Genomic DNA, 23,775 nt, shown 5'->3' with positions numbered 1-23,775 from the left:
GGTTGAGCTAACTTTACATCTACTGTGCACTGTAATTAAATGCAGCATTTAATCATATTGTATACGACACGGAGGTCCTTTTCTGCATTTTCTAACAGATCCAAACTTCCCATGTAGGAAGAATATTAATTGATCGATCTTTTATTTTGAAGACCAAATTGCAACGGAACTATTTCCTGTGTATTCGGTGCGTTCATCGCAGTTGAGATTTGTGACGGATTGATTACTTCTTGAGGGTGGACTTTGGACTGTGGTACTTGAAAATTTGTTGTTGTTTATTTTTATTTTTTTTACTACTGCTGTAGATATGAATTTCAAAATACGCGCTGCAACTAAAGAGGACTGCAAAGAAATTTCGAGAATGATACTGGTGAGAGCTCTTTGCATGGTTGGTTTAACGAAGCTAACTCGGAATATCGTGTTGTGCTCCACATTGTTGAATGTAACTTCAAATCACCTCTTTTTTGTTTTCAGGAGTTAGCGGTTTATGAAAACATGTCCGATCAAGTGAAGATCTCTCATGAAGGTAACTTTGCGCTAAATGAGTGATGGAAAAGTAAATGCAACCTTTGACAAATACAGCTAGCTCGAACAAACCTAAATGCTATTATTATTATAATAATGTACCAACTTTGACTTGGTGACACAAAATCCAGTGTCATGTCATATTTAACCATTGGACTGGACAGAGAACTAAAAAATGTAACAGGTAGATTATGAAATAAAGTCTGTAATGTATCAACATGGTAGTCAGCCGAAATGCTACTGGATTTGCCCCTTTTTTGCCTGAAGCTGTGTGAGATGATTAGTTGGATAAGCTGGAGTGGAGGTGGGCTCAGCAGCGTTGAATCTTCTGTAGAGAAATTTCTATAAAATGTTTGAGTATCAGGGGGGAGTCCTCCTCCTGTCCACTGCTCTGGCAGGCTGGACAGAACCCCGCCTTCTCCTGTCCCATATGTCCTTGGACTGGGCAGTGAACCCCGGATTGTTCCCTGTGATCCGACCAGCAGCTAACATGATAAAAAAAAAATGCTGCATAAATATATTTAGGCATCTTTTACTTACCCTTTCTTGCTCTTTGTGGTATCATTTGTCTTGCAAGTTGAGTTTCTGTATGGATGACTGTTAATACAAATAGCGTCCCTTCTAAGGGCATCATTAGTTGTGAGTTGCTTGAGTACTCCGTGTCGTTTTAGAAAACAGTAGTGACCATAAATACAACAGCCAGTAAGAACAAGTATGTGTGTGGTTATATAGAAGCTCAGTGGGAAGTCCCCTGGCAGTCCAAGCATCTAGCAGCGTAACTCTGGGTTAGTTGATTATATCTACTTTAAAGGTACTTCTGATACATAGCAGAGTACTAGGCTGCTCTGGCATTGCGTAGGTCCTTCCTATATGATTTAAGGCTATCCTGCCAGACCAAATGAGATCCTTCCAGTTTGGTGGAAAACCATTTCCTTAAAGGTTTTTGTGGTGCTAATGTGAATAAAATGATCAATTTGGGAGGGACTGCAGTTAGTACGAGAGTCCTCTGTCATATTGAGACATGGTGTTGAACTAAATGTTGATGGAATTACTTCCTTAGATTTAGCTGCAGCACTTCTAGATAGACATCTAGTGTTGTTTCTCAGGGGCTTGTAGCTATGTAATAGAAATTCAAAAATTATTAATATTCAGATAAAACACATTATCTTTGGTGACTATTAAGTTTAAGTTCAATTTCAGTACCATATGTCAGAGCAAGGTCAAGGATGTGATTAAAACAGTGTGTGGGTTTATACATACACTGATAGAATCCTATCAAGTCTAATAAAGAGATAAATGTAGTACCAAGACTGTCGTTATCAGTGTACTGAGTGAATGAATACTAAAATCACCTTACAGTAGTACTCTGTTTTAGATAGAATTAAAGTTAAGGACTTTAGAAGAACTTTGAGAATTCACATAACAGCCTTTTAAGATTGCTTGTCCAGTGAACTATTTTGCAGCAATCTCACCACGTGTTTGTATTTTAGCTCAGATCGCAAAAACTGATTTGTAAAAAAGAAACTGACTTATTCTTCCATTGTCTCAAGTAGTGATGTTTTTGTCATGTCTTGGCGCTGACGCTGTTTGGATAAATCATCTGTCTTGTCAGAACTGGAACGTGACGGTTTCTGCGAGAATCCCCTCTTCGAATGCCTCGTCGCAGAGGTACCCGAGGATCATAAATCTGAAGAAGGTAAGGTGTTGACCCAGGTCTTTTCCACTCTCGTCTTCTTCGTCAGACAGCTTTGAACTTGTCGGCATCTTACTCACACGATAAAAGGTCTGTGCCTTTACTGTTCAGATATGTCCAGTTAGTGTACAACAAATCATGACGGCTGTTCACGTGCCCATAAATCACCAGTGTCAGCTAAATCTAATGGTAGGTACTGTTAATGCCTTCCTAATTGTCAGTTGTCACTAAAGATTAATCCGCTGAAATTTTTACCCTACTAGCAGTTAACAGTCAGTCACATTAATGCACAGATGTGTGTACATTTCTGTGACAGTTTACTGATGGATATAAGGAATTATTAAGAGCACTTATTCTACAATATTTGTCCTAATTTTTATTTCTCTGGTATTCTTTCTTGTCCTTTTTGATTGCTTGTTTCGTTTTGTTCTTACAGGATTCACAATTGTCGGATATGCCTTATACTTTTACACATACAGTACATGGAAAGGACGGTCAGTATATTTGGAGGACCTGTATGTGATGCCACAATTCAGAGGTAAAGTATGTGCTGCATTGTTTTCAACCTATTGAGAAAAGAACCTATTTTGTAAGATTTGCTGACGTGTATTTTCTTAGTGAATCATAATTTTTATTTTCAACGCTGTGTTTCTGTATTGTATCCTTTACAGGAAATGGCATTGGCAAGGGTTTACTGAGCAAAGTCGCTGAGGTGAGAATGTTTTTTTGTTGACCACTAAAGCTCAGATTTATTCTTTTTCATTTTTTTTTTTTCAAAGTTTGACTGGATCTATAAAACAGTTTGAAAGTGTTGTTGATCTTTGCATGAGCCATCCTGTGTGATTAACCAAAGGTTATTTTGTTTGCTCAGGTGGGGAAGAACAAGCAGTGTGTTCGGCTGCAGCTGTCCGTGTTGAGCGTGAATACTCCCACACGAGAATTCTATGCTGCTAAAGGAGCTCAGGACCTCACCGTCAGCGAAGGCTGGCACTTTATACGTTTTGACGGACAAAACCTGGACAACTTAGCAAAGGAGGCACCTAAAGATTAGGAGACAGTGCCAAAGTGAACCTCACTCTGTCTGGTTCCTGTCTTTTCTTTCTCCTGGTTTAACTAAATGATGTCCTCATTTAAGTTGTTCATTTTCACTATGAGCTGTGTATATATTTTTTAAAATAATCTCATTTCATTGAGGTATTATTGACCTTTCTTTTGACCTTTTCTTTTCTCTATTTTGAAAGTTGCCTATGGTTCCCTTTCAGCGCAAAGTGCAAATTCAATTTGCAGACATAATTTCCTACAAATGTTTGCATGTCCTCATATCAACAACACTTGTGAAGATATAAATAAACAGCAGATTTCCTTTGCTCGTTAAGTTAGACACAGTCCAGTCATGAGATGCTTTTAATCTTTGTAGGATCTAATGATGATTATTGAAGGCTTATTTCCCAACAGCACAGTATGACTTGATCCAAGTAAATCCAATCCCAGCTGTAACACTCTATGATCCCACTAGGTGGCATATTGAACCAACTGTATGACCTGTGCTGTAATTAGAGCATAACTGCAGTCTGGGAATGTTGTGTCCACTTTCAGCTCTGTGTCTTCAGTGCAGTCTTAGCTATGTAGTGTTTTCTGCTTTGGTCAAAGGAGAAGATGATGTACAAACAACAAACTCTGTAACTCAAAACTCCTTTATTGAAACCAGTAAAATGGTATTATTTTTATTAATAATAATAATAGTCAGAGTTTCATTGCTCAAAAGCTTTTCATCACTCATCTTCACTCTGTGTTATAAATCATTTCCTCTCATTAACATTCTGACAGTTTGGTGCAACCAGTCACTAAAAATGATATCTATTATGCACAAAAGCTGCATTAACATTTGCTTAAACTCTGTCAAATAAGTGTTCTGGTTCACACTGGATGAAACCCCCAGGTCAGTATAGTATAATCACAGTTGACTGGCTTCGTTGCAAGTTAAAATGCTAAATTTTGCAGCAATTTTGCAGGAGTTTTGCACAGTGAAAAGCAAATCGGAGTTGCTCCTTACTACAGATATATCTTGACAGATATTAGATACTTTCTACGGCAAGATTATTAGCCAGAGAGGAAAGCTTTTTGAGCTTTTGACTTGTTTTGCAAACCAGCAAGATGGTTAGTCACCACAGGTGACAGGATAATTATGATAATGTAGCGCTGCTATAAGAAACTGTGTTTTGCGAAAGGGGTGTAACTCCCATCTTTCTCAATTTATCCACGTGTCCTCAAACAAGTTGTTTGAGATCACGTGGGTGTAACAAATGATTTACAGCATCACAAACTTAACAGACTTGAGCACAGGTGTGAAACAGTTTAAAGTGATCTAAAGATTAATTATGACTGATTAGCATGTGCTCTTCTTCCTAGTCAAATATATATATATATATATATACCTAAGGACAGATTTGATTTTTCATGTCATATCATTGATTAGCTATATTACAAGTAAACACTGCAAACTTTAAAATCAAAGAAAGGAAAAGTAATTAGTTGTAAAGATTTAGTTATTGATGGTCCTATATTTGGATTCTCACCACATTTAGTACATTTTAAATGCGATAATGTTCATGGTTTTCTTCAGACTGTACTGTGCCTGTTTTCACCATGTTGTACTTTTTCTTGCCCCTTTCTTGTTAGTGCAGTACATATCAGCCATTTTCATAGTACATAATCATTAGAAATTCATATGCAGCAAATATCTATCACTGAGGTTCAGATTGGATAAAGCCAATAAATCTATATCAGTGTTACTGCTCTAATACTACTATACGTTGGTGAGTCTAGATGTTTTCCGCTGTAAATGCTCCCTTCTCATAGTGCATTCAGAATAATAAACATTGTTAATTTTTTCTTCAAGAATCTATGTGGCTCAAATTGACTCTAACCCAGCCAGCTTTCCCTCTTACAGTCACCTCTTAGACATATGCATTTCTTCCGTAGTTGCTTGGGACGGACTGGGACGTTGTCACAGCTGACAGCACATGTCCTCTGGAAGGTGGCTGGTATGGATATGGGCTGAAACACAAAAGACATGTTTCAGTCAGGAGAACACACATCGGTTTGGTTGTTCCCGGTGAATTAATGCCAAACATTTCAACAACACATACTCACATTTTCTCACTGGGAGTTTTGATTTTGCAAGCAAACAATAGGCATGAACCTCCACAAATGGCAAGAGTGGCTGAAGACCAGCCGATATACAAGCCCTCGCCAATCTCATACCTGTGGGTACCATAACAAATATTTTTCCATGTATTATGATTGAATCCACTATGAGCAATAACACTACATTGTACCAAACAGCTGATATTCCCGCTGCAGATTGTGTTGACTTACTTTGTCCCTGGATAAAACTGGTCAAAGAACTGCTGTGTGATGTTGGCTGCATACCAAGATACAGCAATCATGGTGCAAATCCCTGCAAAACATTGTTTACTTTAGACTGGTGGGATGTTTTTTCAATTTTAAACAACACACACAGTTACATGCTGAGATAAAAAGGTCAAAATCTTTTCAAGTTTGAACAGAGTTTAGATAGCAAAGTGATAGCCATGTTAGGAATGAAACTGTAAAACCTAATGGAGCTAATACTGTTCCATGCAATATTGTAAGATGATTTATGGGGCCATTTATTTAAAGCCAAGGTACTTGTTAACAACTGCATCAATCACGTTGTTGTCTCAGTGACTGCACCTTTTAACTACTCCCACGAGTGCTGTATAAGTTCTATTTTATAACAAGTACAATTTTGATAAAATCAAAATAAATGTAGTACTGATATTTAACAGCCTTTTAAATTAAACTGAAATAAATCAGGATCAAATAGTAATTGATCTCCTCTTCCTGCACCATTTTTTCTATTTTAAGTAGGGTGACGCATTCTCACAATCCAAATACCTTTGATAAAACCAGGCTTTTGAGCATCCACAGGTTTGTTTGAGTAAGGATAACCTTTTGAACTGGTGAACCATTTTCTGATAGTTTATCTTGTATACACAGAAATTGGAGGACCAGACGTGATTTCTGGGTGGTTTTTGTTGAGATGAGATGAGACACTATCTTAAATCAACTTCTCACGAGTCTCATGTGTTAAATTGCTTGTTGAGAACACATTTCTAATGTTGATAGCAGTGTTCATGGGGGACCAGACACTTTCTGGAGTCATTTTAAAATACTAAAACCTACTGGAACCTTTATTCACAAACACATTTGAAATGACTTGAAACTGACCAACACACGTTTTTTTTTTCTTTACATCCACCTCCAAGTCTTTACCTTGTATTAAAAAGAACACTCCTCCAATGGCAGCGATCCTCCCCTTCAAAATGTAGTTTTCTCCTCCTATTTTTGAGCACTGCATTCCTGCAAGAGTGGCCACGAGTCCAAAAGTCCCAAACACAATGGAAGCAATCATGAGGGCCCGGGAGGCCTGAATGTACCCTGTGTGCAAGCACAAAATATACACTTATTTATAATACTTATCTTATATGTTATAATATATACACTACATAAATCAGTATATTTACAATATAAGCAGTGAAACAAATCAGATGCATCTTTGCATTAATTAAGGAAGAATTGCATGTTTCTTATTGTATGTATGCTTCTTCAGCTACAAAGATGACATTCACCGTACATCAAGACGAGTCTATAGTTGATGGAGGAAAAACACTCCGGCCAAATGTCTTACTGTTGCTTTTTTTTGGTGGCTAAGGTTAGCATACTTGGGTCTGTGTTTTGTGTCGGAGGGTTAGGTAAACTGGCACAGAAACTGAACTTCAAAGACGACATATGCCAGCACAAACACGTGTTCGCTATCCCGTCTCTCATTAATTTGCCTTCCCTCTGTGTCAGCTTTTATTTCTTGGACATATTTCCAGGCTACTGCCATCAACTTTTGATATTGAGGCCCTATCAAGAGCCTACTGACATCTAGTGGTCAGGCATTTTGATTTCATCAGAAAATCAGAATGCATTCTGTTTGCATTCAATATGTTGTGTATAGACAATGTACTTCCGTGATGCACAGTGCAAATTATATTCTTTGTGAGTTTTTTTCACATAGGCTGGGCTGGATTTGGTCAATGGACCTTGAGTCTGACATGTGCTCTAATGGGCATGGTTAGTGGACAATACCTGTGCAAAATACAACTTCTGCCACACCAAAAATACTTTTTCTAATCTGTCAGACATTTTCCAACAGTTAAATTATAGCCATCATTGTAAATCATGCTATAGGTTGGACAACAGGCTAACACTTTCAGTCCTTCCAAAACTCAAACATATTGTATTTGTTTAGGTTTAACGGGAAGGGTGTTTCTGCCCGATGAGATGAGGGCCTGAAAAAATGGTACCTCAGTGCTCAAGACAAGGGCTGTTGATCCGGTTTCGTGTGCACCAATCTGCTATATCACTTTTGTAAATGTGACATGTTTATGCTTAAAATGGTTAACAATCTGTTTTAAGTTTTTCTTAGTTTCTGAATGTGTATTTGCCAGAGTTCCCAAGCCAGGATGGCTTGTCCTTTCTGAGCTCATCATCTCATATTATTCTACATATTGTAGCCATTACAGGAGAACACTCCTGATATTAAACAGGATATTTTAAACACATGCTAATATCCTGTGTAGATCAGTGCAAACAATGGCCAACAAGAACAGGCATCTCTCCATGTTACATTTGATACAGAGGTCAAACTGCATTGTCACCTCTTTACACATCAGTGATAAAAATATTGTATTGTTGTGTTTTATGTTAAGAGCTTTTTAAAATGCTGTTTTCCCTACACGTTTATACCAAGTTGCTTGAGGAGTAAAGTCTTGTCTTCTGCATCATGGTCTCCATAATCTCAGGGTGAAATACCATTCAAACCTGAAGTAGTCATCAGTACTAATAAACAATTTCTGCGCTGGCCACATACCATTAAGTGCGAGCAGAGATGGAAAATCTCGGCAGTTGTGAACTCCTGTGGAGTCAGTTGCACAGGACATCCAAAGGTTTTCATAGATGGTTGATGTGGTGATAACATTACCATCCACTGTAGAGACCTTCCAGTATCGGTTGGGAAGGGCAATCCCAACCATTAGCCAGCCGAGAAACCCCAAAAAAAAGGCAAAAGCTTCCACTATCGCATTCATATTTCCTTGTTTCTTCTATCCAACCCGTGTAGTGTTATCCAAAGAGACACTTTATACAAACGTTGACTCTCCCAAATATCTCTGCACAAATGTGCGGTTTTGTTGGCCTCAAAGTTTCAGTGTGCCAGACTAATTGCCACCAACGCCCAAGCTAAGATGCTACAGAAACTACAAATCAATGATTAATTCCCAATTGCCCACTTATGATTTCTCCTATTATTCTCAACTCTATTGAACCTTTTCAAAGACTCCTAATGTTTACCCAGCTTAGGTGACAACAGAGAGGTGAAGTCCAGCCTTCCAACGTGCTTATTCTATAGACTTCAAGCTATTTGTCACCTTTCGACGCTTGCTTTGAACACTATGTCAATAGTATCAAGCCATTATTGATGGGATTCAACTCAGGTTTTGGCTCCTCGCATGACTCTGTGTCCGAGGATGATGGGAAGGAGGTTTGTGGCACTGAGGACGGAGGGTGAGGGGTGAGAGTGCATCACTACATACTGACCCGCAGATGACCAGGTTTGATGTCCCTCAGATAAACCTGTTTGCTCATCTGACAGCTGAGCCCAAAAGGATTTTCTTCATTAGCTTAGCAAATATGGTTCACTATCTGGCCTTTATCATCATAGCGATGAAGTATCACTGCTGCCTTTTGACCACACACACAGAAAAACACTGCATTTACTTTATTCCAAGTGGTTTAAACCTAAACACAAGAATGAAGAATAACTTCACTGCATGTCTAAAGACAAGTTTTAGTAGATTTCTACTGCATTACACAGTTTCAAGGAGAACTAATTACCATTTCACAAAAACTAAGCCACTAATTAAGCCACTTAACTTGAATGCTTATTAAATACCACATGCAATTTCCACATGTAAATTGCCAGTGCATGTCCAACATACATTACTTTAAACTCGGTGGATACAGTGGAAAAAAAGTAGTTTAAGCCCTATTACGATGTCATGTGTATTTTCTTAAATGAAATTAAGTACAATCTATGTGTTTATAAATGTCTAATTTTGGATTGGAACAACAAAAATAACTTTTACAAGCAAACTGAACTGGATTGCTCAGCTGCTGCTTTTTGTCCAGCCGTAGGAGATTTCAGCACAGGCATTGCATTAAATCTGTGCATTATTTTTCTTTTTGTCAAGGCTGCCTTATTCTGAGTGTATAGTTCATGATAATTTAGACTCTCTAAGAAGAAAAGTAGGTGTTTAAATCAATCAGGCCAGGAAAAGACAAGCTGTATTTCTCTCAAGATGACGCTGTAGATGAAAAAATGCCTACTCAGCTATTATATGAAGCTGAATCATCAGAGAAAACCTGAGCTTCAGTTGTAATGTCAAAAATATATCAATCTGTTATTAATTTATTGATTAACAGTAACAGTAACATTTAAATTTCTTTGACTCTCATTTTCTTTTTAGCCACAAATACAAATTAGGAGCAAATTATTACCTTTCTAGGATATTGTAATGTATGTTTAAGAGTTTATTAGACAGTTACTACTTCAACTTTCACTTACCTGGAAGAGCAAAAAGGGATGGAAAATCACGGCAGTTATAGATCCCTGTTGAATCGCTTGCACAAGACATCCAGAGGTTCTCATAGATTGTGGAGGTTGTAATTACGCTCCCATCTGTGGTGGATTCTTTCCAATACTGATCTTGTAGTGATATGAAAATCATTATCCAACTTGCAAAACCTACTATAAGTGCTGTAACCTCGATGATGTCCTTCATCTTGAAAGTAATTTTCTATTAATAATTAGCAAAAGAAATAGATATACCAGCTCTATTCGCAACTTCTGTATCTGATATACATTTTGGGAGTGTGAGAACTGACTCAGGTTTTTTTTTCTCATGCACTCAAACCTAGACTAATTTGAGCATTGATTTGTTGGCTACATTATAAGTCTGCTATTCCCGCCCAAAATAGATGACATTTCACGTGCCTGACAGGTTACCATAGAAATGTAAGACTACAATGAGTTTTTTTCCGCCTCTCTTGATTGGCACTGGATGTAGAGATAATGTCAGTTATCACAGCTTGAAATCCATGAGCCAGTAGTTTAAAAGACCGTAATCATTTGGCACTGATTGCTTTGAGGAGACAGGAGACAGTTTATGTAACCATACATTGTTTTATTTTGTGTTATTGTTTTAAGAAGCCTCTGGAGGAGTATTGTGGTCACAATTGCAGGCTCAGTCAGAGAAAGGTTTAGTGATGTGGTACTAACATCTCATGAGGTGATGTTCTAATTGTCCTGTGGGTTTACTCTGGGGGTGTCATTTGCCTTTTTTTGGTTGCTCACATATTCTTGTCCTCCTGACTGTGTCCCCTTTTGAGGAATTGGTAGCTTGTGATTTTTAGGGAGGTCATTTCAAGTTCCACAAGCAAATATTAATATAGAAATACTGAATAGACAGCAGAGCAAACATTGCTGATAGTTGATTTATTGAGTATAGAAAGTGTCTATTTTAGTACTGGTTAAGCATTAATGGGTCTGTGGCAACACAAAAGATAAGTTGAAATTCTTGCTCTTTGTAAATCCGTTTTTTAAAGCTGGAGCGTATAGGTTTAACACCAATGTCTTCTCTTTGGAAATGTTGTGTTGACATAGTACAGTGCTGTCAGCTAAAAGAAGCTGGCCGAAGACCATTCTGTTTCAACACACCCTTTTGATGAATGTTTGCTTCTATACATTAAGTGATGCATGGACATGTGCACAAATTCAGATTAAGGACTGCCGATGTATCTACAGCACAGTTTTGCATCAGTGTTATTCATGCACAGCATAAACCATCACAATTCTCCGTGCAGGTGACTTTTAAGAAAAACAGGAATGTTTGCTCTTTGTTTCAGTCAAGCAATTCTTTGTTTATGAGAAACTTCAAACTCACCATTTACAGTCTATATCTTATCAAATGTTAATTCTTTGTTGCCGACAGTAATCAGAAGCACAGTTCAAAGTACTGTCATATACAGTATTGAACAGATATTCCGACTTTAACTCATAATCTTGTGTCTGTTAATATTTTATTCCCTTGGCCTTCAGTCAGCTGAAGTATTTATCCAGTTGTGTCCCCACTGACCTCCCTGCTTACTGGCCGTAATGAGAAGTCAGCGTTAGCATTACAGGCATAATAAGTCGTAACTGGGGGGTAACACAGTTTGTCCACGCTTTTAGGAGTAAAATGTAAGTATTTTTCAAAGCAGCTAAACCAACAATTTCCAGACTCTCAAAGTATTTATCATCACTATTTTTACAACTACATTTATAGTAAAAACAAAAATGTTTCCAGAACATCCACAGCAATCAGTATATGGCACTTGGTTTATTTTACCAGTTGTTCCTATTAACTTAGATTGTTTTGATGTTTTGATCACGATGATTCTTGCTAATTTTGATGCCAGGAGATAACAAATATTAAAAGATTATTGGTTTACATGAGTGATGGTGTAAATGAAACAACAGGTTATGTAGCAGTATTTGTTTTCAGGAGTATATTCAAATTCAAGCAAATCCTTCATATAGAAAACATAAAGTTAACCTTTCCTCTGTGGCCCTCTCCTCTCACCCCCTCCCGATTTCTGTAAATGCTGGAGAAAATTAAATGCTGCAATTCGTGAATCCCTGAACTTTGTTCATATTATTGTTATGACAGTCTCACAAACACGCACACACACACACACACACACATACACCTACACCTACTCCTGTCGCAATAATGCATAAAATACCCCAGAAAGCAAAATCTCGACCATTAACTAACCATTTCTGATCTGAATGGTAATGAAAAAACATTATTCATAATTATATCAAGAAACTCTGACTCTTGTTCTATGGTGTACTTCTAGCATCTGACTGGTACTCATTTTCTCGCTTACTTTTTTCTTTTCTGAGACTGCTCAAAAAACTTAGGAATGTCCCTGCTGCCCTGCTAATGTCCCTTTGCTAGTTAAAGATATTGTAGAAGAATCTTGTAATCCGAACTTCTCTAATCTTTGTTTTGGCAGCTGGGCTGGCAGCTTGTGCATGTTAGAGCATACAGGATGAATCCCTCACTGTCCTCCCTGTGTCCATTTTCAACATGGTGGTCTGGTAAGAAACATAATCATATTAGAGCTTAACAGCACACTAAACTATATTTCTGAAAATATTTAAAGCAAACTACTGTACTACTGTAGAAACATGGCGGTGTACCATGGTGGACGGTGTGGAAGAGGACCCACTCCCTCTGTAGATGTGACAGGCTCATTTTGAGGTAATGACAAAAAGATAATGCTTATTTTCAGGTTATACACTAATGAAAACATATTTGGCAATATTATATTGAATTTCTGGATCCCATTAGTTTTTTTTAAATCACTTAAATTTGTTCTTATATAATCCTATGTGGAGGAAGTGAATGTTTGACTAATCATGATGCTGCACAACATCAGCAACAATGACTCAAAGACCCAAAGACCCAAAGTGATCATCTAATCAGTAAATGAAGTTATCTCTTTGGTTGTCCATAAGGATGATTTTTAAAATTACTTACTTGAACAAACCTTTGTGCAGCTCTCCACTCAGCTACATTGAGATTATGATTCATATGTGGGTTCAGTAATGTGTTCTCAGTAAAAGCTGTTTAAATAATGTGATGTTTGTACAACTTTGTACAGTCAGCATTTGTGTACTCTATGTAACAGAGTTTCGGTGAAGTCATTGCTTCAGTATTGTCTTCAGTGTCAATCAGTGCGATTGATAGCAAAGATAAACACACACACACACACACATACACGTACACAGACACATATTGGATGGTCATGAAATTTATGATCATGGTCCTCAGATCATGAATCTCATCCTAAGTCTTCCTTTAGCACCATTTGATTCTTTTTGTTTGACTACAAATCATTGGCAAATCTAATGGCAACCTCAGCTGTCCTTTGTGCTGATCAGCCAGTGTTGGATGGAAACTAAAAATGGTGGCTGTGCCAATCATTATATCAACAAAAGGTTCACAAAAGGTGTGAGTCCACCAGCATCCAGCAACTTTTTTTTTTTTTTTTTTTTTTTTTTTTACAAATGTGAAAGTAAAGGTTGGTCTTTCTCTGTGCTTTAATCTTCATAGAAATACCTTTTTGAAAGAAACTTTAAGTAACTGCTGCTGGCAGTAGTTTAGTGTGTAGCTGTTTAAATTTTGTTGGAATAGTGTCAAAATGAAATGGAAATTCTTCAGATTCAGACTCATTTATTTGTTAGTCGGGTATAAAGTATGCAGTTGTGTGATTGAAGGTCCCTCACAGACATTTATTAAGATATATAAAAATAGTCTGCTTTGAACAATAATATGTGTCTGATAATCTTTTTTCAGGAAATAGAATCCACATTAAAATCCTTAAAAAGGCATCCAGACATGATAAATTTGCAAATTTTGTTTCTTTGTGTAGTTTTCCTGCTGACCACATAGTGACTCCTGCTTCGCTGTGAAGTCCTTTGTCAGTGTATGTGCACTTTACTCTTCAAGTTTCTACATTACACATTTGAAAGTTAAATATTGGACCAGGATTGGCTTCCAAACTATTTGTGATGTCACAAATCATTCTCGTAGGCTCAGCCTCTTAACATCAGGTTTTCACCGAGCACAGAGAGCATTTACATTTTCAGTAGATGAATGTGAAGTCAGCCTTTTAGTGTCACACCTCACGCAAACATCGTTCTACACAGTGAAGCTCAAACATCCAACTGTCCGAAGTAGAAAAACTCCTGTTTGACTGGAGGGGCACTTTAAACAAAATGCTACGTTTACATTTACTGCTGAATTAATCTCAGTGTTCATTTTAGATTAACAATTAAATTTGAATCTGAAATGTGCTGTGGGTTCACAGTTTATCTAAAACCCTGAGGTAAGATGGTGATTACAATTACAGAACATGAAAAGGGGACTCAAAACACACACACACTGATATTTGTGCTTTGCAAAATTTTATTGAGTGCTTTTAACTTTTCTATCTACTATGTTTGTTACAGTCATAACTTAAACACTATTCAAATAATAAAGAAAGAAAGAAAAATTACATAATATAACAGTGTCAACACAGTGACTTTTCTTTTGTGGATTATATACATGTACATGTATACAAGTAACAAATCTATATGTAATTACTAAACAAAAATATTGACATATGCTGTAAGATTACAACAGTCATTATTAGTGCTACCATATTTACATTTTTGTTACATAATATTTCAACAATGGGGTCCTCTGCCATGATACCACTTGCACAGTAACTGTATAAATCTAACAATACAAGTACATAATAATAATAATAAATGAATACACAAATAACATTAATTAATTGCAACATTTACAGATTATTGTACAAATTAATGATTATACGGAGTAAAGGAATAAGGAGTAAGTGGCACCAAATGAGCACATACCAAATCTACATGTGTTTAATTTCACCCTTCCTTCCTCTCCTCTGTTTCCAACTGTTGCTGTTCAAAGAATCACACATCCTCCACCTTTGGCTTCCACATAGTTTGGATCGAGGTTATTGGGCAGCTTGCCGTTTTCTCCCCAGATATTCAACTCTCCAAACACTCCTGTTTCGATCATCTCCTCCTGCCAGGGGACTGGGACATTGCCAGAGGCAAATTCATTGTAGAACTCTGTGTCTTTGTTATCCAGGACCACACCTTTCATTGTGCTGAAGGCGCCCACATCATCAATGTCTTTGGCATAGACCATCTTAGGATCAGGGACAAATGGTGGTGGCAGCATACCTTTAGATGGAACACAGAGGACATAAAAAGTATTAAAGTATTGTATTTCAAATGCCTGTTACTTTTTGTGGCATCCATATGTCCTAATTTCCCTTCTAACCTGTCTCTCCAGTAGGATGTCATGAATCAATAAAGCATTTGATAAAAGGATGATTTGTATATAAGTGGTTTCACTGATGCATTTTTTGTATGACTTTGTATTTTGTTGCCCACCTGCTTCCAGGCGGCCCCAGTTAATCTCTTTGAAGAAGGGCTGATTCTTGAGCTCCTCGCAGCCATTATTTTTGAAGCCGAGGCGTTTCGCTGGGTCTTTTTCCATCAGACCTTCACAAATATCCTTGCTTTCTTTGCTGAACTTTGGTATATATGACACTGGATCATTCAAGATTCTGCGAGCTACCTCATTATTCTCAACCTGAAGAAGGAAAACATTTTGCATGTGTCATGCGGCGACAAAGAACAAGAGCAAACAGGTAAAGAGGATATTTTTGCCCATAGCAGTCACCTAATGTGTCTGTCGTACACGTTTAGTACCTTCTCTCCTCGTACTCTGAAGGGCCCTTTGGCAGCAATCATCTCATACAGGGTGACTCCCAGAGTGAAATAGTCCACTGTGTAATCATACTCCTTCTTCTCAAGCAGCTCTGGGGCCATGAAACCTATATTCATACATGATGTGATTTCACACACAATATGCTTATTGAAACACAGTCTGCATGGAGCTACACTTCACACAGTAACATTGACCTGCATGATAGCATTTCCTCATTTACCTTAAAATATTATAATTGTTAATTTACCTGGAGTTCCAGCATATCCAGTAGTTTTGTCTTTTCCTGGTGGAAGTTCAACAGCCAGACCCAAATCTGATAGGCGGACATGTCCTGAGTGAAAAGGCTTTGATTACATCAGTAGCACAGGGCGAATGAATACACATCCAATTACTGTGTATGAAACGCATTCACTGCAAGCACACATCAACAGAATGTCTGGTTAATGCCTGATAATGTCTGTCTGAAAGCAACACTACGAAATTTTCCAAAGGATTTAATAAAGAGAAAGCTGATTGACGAGTCTCTTGACCCCGTCGTTAAATAATGATGCTTTAAGTTGACGATCAACCAGTGCTTTGGTCTGCTGGCTCAGGTTTCCAACTCAAACTGTTGCTATTTGATGACCTGGGAATGAGACACAACAGTCACTTATCTTTCTACTGAAATTCATGTAATGTTGCTGTAATTTTCATTAACTATATATACATAAGCTTTTTTTAATAATGTTTTTTTCACATCTTTCTGAACTGCACTGGTGGACGAAAGCAAAATAGGCTGCCTCTGCTAGTTTTCTGCTATATTTTAAACAAAGATATTTTTCTGATGTCCACATAACATCTCACTTTAATGTTTCTTTAGTTATTTTATTTCACGTTTCATATTTCTAAATTCTGTAAAGTGATGAGGACCCCATTTGTTCATTAATTTGATTAGTTGGATGAGGACTGATGCATGTTTTGATCCAATCCACTGAACTGAACCAACATCTGTTCATGTCAGTGGTGAAGCACTTACCATTGTGATTTACTTTGGTTTAAAGACAGTGACTTTGGGGCTGTAGCACCAGTACAATCATGAAGATACAAGATGATCTGCAGAGTTAATCATTCACCTGCATCATCCAGCAGTACGTTCTCTGGTTTCAGGTCTCTGTAGATGATTCTGTGCTGGTGAAGGTGCTCCAGCCCGCAGATGATCTGAGCTGTGTAGAAACATGCTCTCTTCTCATCAAAACCAGGATTTTTCTCATCCACATTATACATGTGATACCTGTAAAGTACGTGGGTAGCATATTAATAGTCTTTTATGAAGTGTGTGTGAAATCTAGAAAAGTAGAAGAGAAGCTACTCAAGACTCAAGTTATTCCCTGATGTATAGCATGATACACCTGAGGGCCTAGTCTGTATGTTAGCCTTGAGGTTTATCTACCGTAGGCTGATTAGTAGAGATTAGAGTACACTGTTCTCATGTTGGTAAGTGCAGAAACCAGGATGAAGGAGTTTTTATAGGCAAAGTGTCTAGGTCTCTATATGGACATTCATATGTGTATATTGAGTACCTGAGATCTCCACCATTCATGATGGTCATAACTAGGCAGAGGTCAGTCTTGGTCTGGAAGGCGTAAGCCAGCGTCACGATGAAGCGACTGTGAACTTTTGCAAGGATGCGCTTCTCCACAATTGCTCCCTAAACACAAATCAAACATCAGAACAGGATGACTACAACGCAAGCAAGAATGTACAATTTCTACAATTACATGCCTGCTGTCCAGCCATACAGGTATGTTGCCTGATTAGACCTCTCCTCAGGACTCTCATTCCTTTTCAAACACAGGTACCCACATTTTGTTTAGGTGTGACACATCTGTGGCCCCAGTGTAGCCCTTTTCCACCTTTGACATTTTGATGTGTCACAGTTCTCAGTTCTCGAAGCGTAATGCCATGATGCACACTCACCCCAGCAGGCAATTTCAGTGGACACTAATAGGGTGAATGTTTGGTTAGTTTGCAAATCTGCAGGCAGCCGACTCCGCATAATACATGAAGATGCCTGCTGGGACATTTATGCTATCAATAACACCTATGCTTTTCTTTCGATGACAAGCCAAATTGCCTGTTTTTTCAAAAACTTACTAGCTCACTGCCATTCACACTCCTAAATGACACAGAGCAGTCATTTTTCTCCATATAGGTACATCTGGCTTTGGGAAATAGATCTTATCTTTTAGGTACATCAAGTACATGAAGCTGTGTGCAGGTATGTAACTTCAGCAGGGGTCTTATCCACAAGTGAAAATACTTGTTTTAATTGTAGTCCTCCCTTAGAGGACAAAAAAATTGAAAGTTCATGGTGGGCTTCAAGCTAAAAACAATCCCTATTGTATTGCATTGTAAGGTATTGTTATCATGAAAAATTGTACAAAGAGCATTTTTACCTCACAAATCACCCCCAAAACATTAAAAATAGTAATTTATATTTTATTTATTTTCACTGAAACCATCTAATGGGCCAACTTTGTGCAGGCCTGCCCTGATGCCAGGCAACAAAATAAAAGGTTTGTTATCCACTGATGCTTTTAGAAGCAATGGCTTTCAGTCCAATGTCCTGTCTCTGTGTCAGTCTCTGAGCTGCTTTGTGAGGTCTTTAAGAGAGTCACAAGCTTCTTTGCAAAAGTCTAAACCTCAGCATTCACAAGGTAATATTCTCTTGCAACTTGTTCTGTCTTATTTGCTGCTGTAGATCATGAGGTTGCCAGTGGAATGAGCTCACAATTTTTTGTTACTCTTTTTACTGACAATATGAATGGCTATGAGTGGGACATTAGATGCCACATCGGTGCTTTACCTCGTAGCCTTTGCGTTTCTTCAGCCTTTTTTTCTCCAGCTTCTTGTTGGCGTACATTTTGCCCGTTGCCTTAGCTTGACAGGCAAACACTTCCCCAAAACCACCTTTACCCAGGACCCTGAAGTCCATGAACCACTCCTCATCAACAGGCTGGCTCTCCAGCCATTTGAACTGAACAAAACGCAGGAAGTACATGCTGTTCATGAAGCCATCTTTGGCCATCTTCTCCAGGTGTTTGAGCAGCTGCTGCTCACTCTCTTTAAACAGGTCTCCACGAACGTTCTTGAAGTCTTCCTTAACTCGAGTGACGGCCTTCTCTTCCAGGAAGCTGCAAAAATTCTTTGAAGATGACTCATAGTATTTGTTGACCATTTTTTGGGCCTTCTGAACTCTGTCCTTCTCTTGGCATATGGTGTAGTCTTCTATGTCTTTCCACAGCTCTCCAGCATTTTTGTGGGTCGCATCGCTCTCAAGAAACTGTTGGAACAGGCGCTTGCCAATCGGCTGTTTGATACACATGCTGCCAAAGGTTGTGTCTATAGTTGCCTTCATATGTTCACAATCTCTGATGTGTGGGAGATTCAGTCGAGCACGCATCTTCTTGTCACGCATGGTGGCTGCTGCGGCTCCATCCACGCTGCCACGGGCTGAGACGTATGCAGAGTTTGCCACCACCGTCTCCAAACCACCGATATCCATGGCTGCAACTTTGTCACCTTGGGCACACACACAACCAGTAAGGAAGTCAATGAGAGTGCTGAAAAATGTCTGTTTGGCATTCATCAGTTACTTTACATCGTAATCATAACATGGCATTATTTACCACTTCTAATTTCCCTCTCTTTCCATGTTATGAGGGCCACTAATCAGCTTCCAGTCCTTAACACCACCATGCAGTCCTGTAGTCTTTTCAATTATTATGAGCTTCTTCTTTACCAGGTGATCTGATGACAAGCAGTCTTTATGTGTTGTACACATAAAAAAATGTTTTGAGATGTGTTTTCATTAAATCTGCTATCATATTCTAATCTTAATGTCTGTTCTTTGTCTGTCTCTGTCTTTTAAAGTTATAACTTCTGCTGCACCTATACAATTTTACAACCTGAGGCCATTTTACCATAATCATTAATTAAACTAATCTTTGTACAAAATGACATTTAATGAGAGAAGCTGATTTATTAACAACATTTATCAACAGTAGTAAAATGTTATACTGACATTTTTATAATGTTTGTCATCAATCACCAATGTAGAGTGCATTTCATGAGTTATTTTGTGCTTTTTCAGTGAAATTATTTTCTTTTCCTAATTTTCTGGATCTCTGTGTCTTTCCTGCTACAGTTAATGATGATGAGAGCAGAAAGACTTTCCCTTGTCAGAAAATACTGGAGGTTTAGAAGGAATCATGTTGGGATATGCTGCGCCCTGCTGTTCAAAAGTCACAATTGGCATGTGCACACTCTCAGCAAGGTAAAGGACTTTGGGAGCTGCAAGGCCAGGAAGGAGAGCATTACACTGAGTAGCACAAGATCCTTTCACTTCCTGTTTCATTTCTGTATTTTAAATTCTTCACATTAACCCATTTGAACACTTTTGTTGGATTGTTGTTTATTTAAGCCTACGGTTTCTCTTCCAATAGATTTCTTCATGTAATTTTAAACATTGATTCAAAAAGGCAGTTTAGAAAAGAAGATTTTATTTGTAAACCCTGACAAACTGAAACCAATGCACTGTGGATGTATTAGACTGTCCAGAAGATAACGTCTGCTTTTAAAAATTATTTATCTCTACTTGAATGTAACCATATCATCTCATAAAGCATGCAGGGCCCCTCAAGTACAATACAACATGTAGAAAAATACATGCCCCTGCAGCAAAATGGGACAGGAAATGTAAAGTGGATCATTGGATTGCTGTGTTAAGTCTTTCTGGGTGTATATTGCTATGCTGCTGGCTGCGTAGGTGCTTTCCTGGCTCTACATAATCCAATTAACATTGACTGTTGATACCAGAGACTTAAATAGAGATAGTTGACTTCCTTGTTAATTAACCCACATTTTTGGACTTGCTTTTAGATGTGTTTAAACCCTTTAAACAAAGTGATGATTTCATTGCTGTTAAAATGTTAGCGTTGGTCCACGTGGATTTTAGTGGAGCTGTTACTGAATGAAAATAACTTATCATTAGAATCTGAAAACCTGGACATTTGGCTAAATTAATGTCGAGGTTTAGCTTTTAATTTGCAATAAAAATGAAATGTTATGTTAAACATGAAGCTTTTTATTTATATTGCAGCCATATCAATAAATATTTGTTTTAATTAAGGAATATTGCAGCACTCACCGTACTTCCTTGCAGAACCAGGATGTCAAATGAGAACTTGAAGGCAATGATTTAAATAAATTAAATCCAACTGGGAAACATCCAAAATATATTTTGTTTTTTTCTTTGCTCGTTGTTTTCCATCAAACAGAACAAACAGAAATCATCTCTGTCCTGGCAGGGTCTTGAACACACTTACTTTCCCTCAAGTGGTCAACCCTTCCCTTTCTTCCCCCTCGTTCCTACAATGTGGTGTGTCGAAAAGGTTGGGGCATCGGGTCGCGGTTTAGCTGCACCTGAAATCCTACTTGGCAGTTCATTAGCTGGTGCGGATTACACCCTAACGTTATTGGAGGGAGCAACTCGGCAGAACCAATTAGTGTAACTCAGCAGTAGGAGTGATTACTGATGAGGAATCCTGTACTAACACAGAAGACATCATTCGACTGTTCAGCACAGAATTTATGGCTGTTTTCAAGGACTGCACATCTCATCTCAAAATATATGATCCACGGCTCTTAAATGAGACTATTCTTGATTGATAATTATTTTCCCTGCCAAGTCACCATGATTATAATTATACTGATGAGAAATAGAAGGAAATGAGAAATGAGATGAAGGCTGAAATGCATAGCAAAGTAAAACCACCACAATTTTGACTTAATTCTCTCGCACAATCTTTTGAGTGACAGTTGAGCTCAGGATGCAGCTGGTAGGTGTCTCAGAGTGCAACACGGCTTATCTTATCTTTGAAGTACTGTATATTGTCTTACAATGTCTATATGAGATAACTGTGAGAAAATTGTTGTTTAAAGTCTTTGTAGATGCTGCATATGAATCCAGATCTTTACAGAAGTGTTCATACAGGGACAATAATGGGAGAAAGAAATTATGTGGGTACATTTAAGGTGAGAGGATTTAGCGGCTGGTTGAGGAAATGGAGAAGAGGGATTTAGATCACGCAGCTTAAGGGGACAGAAACTATGTCAAACAGCAGAGAAACTACATCAGAGCGCCCGTTTAAGATGAAATAAGGGGTCATTTATGATCACACACACAAAGCTTCTTGCATCAGTGTTGCTGCTGGAAATAGGCCATCTAATCACTGATTGGTTGACTGGTTCAGTTTCATTTTGCAAAACACTAAATGTGAGATGGATGCTTCAAATTATATTTCAGCGCAACATTTTCTTTTTTCCTGCTCTGTAGTGACCACAAAGTTTGTTTAAATTCGAGACACCAAACCTTATTTCATGAAAGTAATGATGTTAAAATAAGAAAACATCTTGGCAAACACATGTTGCATTGCATTGGATGTTGGATTGAAAGTTTCGCTAATACGAGGTGTCTGAGCACATGAGATTTGAATTTTGTTTGCAGGTTCAACAGTTTGTGTGTAAAGGTATGAATTTAGTCAGTTTGGCTCTTTGCATTAAAGGTTGTGCACAATTAAACTTGAAAAAGCGCTGATGTGTGCAGATTTAAAAAGAGGAATCTGGCATAAATTCATTTGAAATCATGCCTACCTGAGCGAGTTCAGTTAAATCAATATTAGAATCAAGTATGGATAAATAAATGTGTCCAGCATTACAAGAGTTTTGGGTCCTGGCATAACGATAATACAGTTATTCTATATTTGATATTTAGAGGCTGCTATGAAACATTACAGTTCATGGTCTGATTGACATCTGCAATGTGTAGCAGAGTTTCAATTAATTATTTTCAGTCAACTTCGAACTTTGTGCCATTGCAATAATAACCAGTAGAAAGCTGGGATTTTGGGCCGGGCAGAACAACTGTATGATACTTTGTGCAAAGAAAGGCACTTTTGCTTTCAAAGAAAAACTAAAGTAAGACAGTACAAAACTGTTCAAACTAAATGACCCTGAGCACAAATCCTATTTGAAAAAGGGATAGAGGTGAAACCGATTTTAAGTTCAAGTCTAATCCAGCTCAGTGACGGGGGATGAAAAACCCACCCACCCAGACAAGGAGTTTAGTCGGTGTCCCTACACCGTCAGTCATCTGGAAATACATAATGTGTAAACATCATCTGGCTTTACAGTCATTCCTCCACCACTGCACCACTACAGCACACCCATGCTCGAATGGCTTGGTTAGATAATGACACATTGCTGTTGTAGTCTGACTGTTTCCTTGATTCAGTATAAAGTAGAAATCCATTCCATTTGCACACACGATGTCAAAATGTCTGTGATCCCCAGGCAGCTGAGCTGTAAGTACTCTTCACATGATTAAAAAGACTTGTGGTTAAAAACAGCCCTGGAAGTCACTGTTCTCACTCGGACAATAATCTCTGATTGAGAGCAATGGTGTTGTCCCGGTGACCTACTATTTACCTCAGCACTCACTTTACTGGGAAGAAGCTCAGTGGTCATTGTTAAACATCAAGAAATGTAAACATTTGACCTATAGCAGCTCAGAAACAGCATAGATCTTCATGATTTCATAAAGACAGTCTCTTTCTAACCAGAACAACAACATCATCTCCACTGTGAGCTGATCTTAAATCTGCATCTTTGTAATTAAGGACTCATAAACTGACATGCTTAATTACTGCTTTCATAAAGGCAGCTGCACTGTCAATCCGTTAAGTCTGCACACTGCATGTTACAAGCAAATTGTTTTTATTGATATGAATTTTTTACAGAAGGATTTTACGTTTAGATTTTAGAGTGAGTTTATCCACCTACTAACAGTAATAATCATATTCAGTTAAAGGTCATTTCCATCAGTTACGCATCAAGACATTTTCTGCAAAGAAGAGTGTGGAGATCCTTTCCAGAAAACTTCATGTTTATTATTGTTTTACTCAGTTTATCCACAAATGAGTAACTATCATTATT

General features: G+C 38.0%; 3 protein-coding genes across 3 annotated transcripts; 1 reads left to right on the top strand and 2 right to left on the bottom strand.

Annotated features, from left to right (window-relative positions):
- The first annotated feature begins 182 nt into the window (after positions 1–182).
- Positions 183–5,116, top strand: sat2b (spermidine/spermine N1-acetyltransferase family member 2b). Its single transcript, XM_046410757.1, has 6 exons — positions 183–370; positions 475–526; positions 2,138–2,221; positions 2,655–2,756; positions 2,890–2,930; positions 3,090–5,116. Exons 1-6 carry the CDS (start codon positions 308–310, stop codon positions 3,267–3,269), a joined length of 522 nt encoding a protein of 173 aa, XP_046266713.1. The 5' UTR covers positions 183–307; the 3' UTR covers positions 3,270–5,116.
- A 37-nt stretch (positions 5,117–5,153) lies between these two features.
- On the bottom strand, positions 5,154–8,453 carry LOC124070658 (claudin-15-like). The gene is made up of 5 exons (XM_046410758.1): positions 8,181–8,453; positions 6,536–6,700; positions 5,597–5,678; positions 5,372–5,482; positions 5,154–5,275 (listed from the first exon to the last, which is right to left on the bottom strand). The coding sequence occupies exons 1-5, from the start codon at positions 8,395–8,397 to the stop codon at positions 5,176–5,178; spliced, it is 675 nt and encodes a 224-aa protein (XP_046266714.1). The 5' UTR covers positions 8,398–8,453; the 3' UTR covers positions 5,154–5,175.
- Positions 8,454–14,835: 6,382 nt separating this feature from the next.
- On the bottom strand, positions 14,836–19,285 carry grk1b (G protein-coupled receptor kinase 1 b). Its single transcript, XM_046410804.1, has 7 exons — positions 18,587–19,285; positions 17,301–17,428; positions 16,854–17,011; positions 15,989–16,072; positions 15,723–15,847; positions 15,402–15,603; positions 14,836–15,188 (listed from the first exon to the last, which is right to left on the bottom strand). The coding sequence occupies exons 1-7, from the start codon at positions 19,283–19,285 to the stop codon at positions 14,905–14,907; spliced, it is 1,680 nt and encodes a 559-aa protein (XP_046266760.1). The 3' UTR covers positions 14,836–14,904.
- Positions 19,286–23,775: the final 4,490 nt, after the last annotated feature.

The sequence above is a fragment of the Scatophagus argus genome, chromosome 14, assembly GCF_020382885.2.
Source record: "Scatophagus argus isolate fScaArg1 chromosome 14, fScaArg1.pri, whole genome shotgun sequence".
NCBI classification, from domain to species: Eukaryota; Metazoa; Chordata; class Actinopteri; family Scatophagidae; genus Scatophagus; species Scatophagus argus.
Note: the sequence above shows the minus strand (reverse complement) of the source record. Positions and strands in the feature narration are given on the sequence as shown.

Bases quoted from the DNA above. Each gene is read 5' to 3' on its own strand.
- LOC124070658 (XM_046410758.1), bottom strand. From the start codon at position 8,397: ATGAATGCGATAGTGGAAGCTTTTGCCTTTTTTTTGGGGTTTCTCGGC. The intron at 6,701-8,180 runs GTATGTGGCCAG...GCTTGCACACAG, and splicing joins ATCTCTGCTCGCACTTAATG to GGTACATTCAGGCCTCCCGG. The intron at 5,483-5,596 runs GTAAGTCAACAC...TGGTACCCACAG, and splicing joins CAGTTTTATCCAGGGACAAA to GTATGAGATTGGCGAGGGCT.
- grk1b (XM_046410804.1), bottom strand. From the start codon at position 19,285: ATGGATATCGGTGGTTTGGAGACGGTGGTGGCAAACTCTGCATACGTC. The intron at 16,073-16,853 runs GTGAATGATTAA...CTTTTCACTCAG, and splicing joins CGTACTGCTGGATGATGCAG to GACATGTCCGCCTATCAGAT. The intron at 15,604-15,722 runs GTACTAAACGTG...TTCCTTCTTCAG, and splicing joins TCAGAGTACGAGGAGAGAAG to GTTGAGAATAATGAGGTAGC.
- sat2b (XM_046410757.1), top strand. From the start codon at position 308: ATGAATTTCAAAATACGCGCTGCAACTAAAGAGGACTGCAAAGAAATT. The intron at 2,757-2,889 runs GTAAAGTATGTG...TATCCTTTACAG, and splicing joins TGTGATGCCACAATTCAGAG to GAAATGGCATTGGCAAGGGT. The intron at 2,931-3,089 runs GTGAGAATGTTT...TTGTTTGCTCAG, and splicing joins TACTGAGCAAAGTCGCTGAG to GTGGGGAAGAACAAGCAGTG.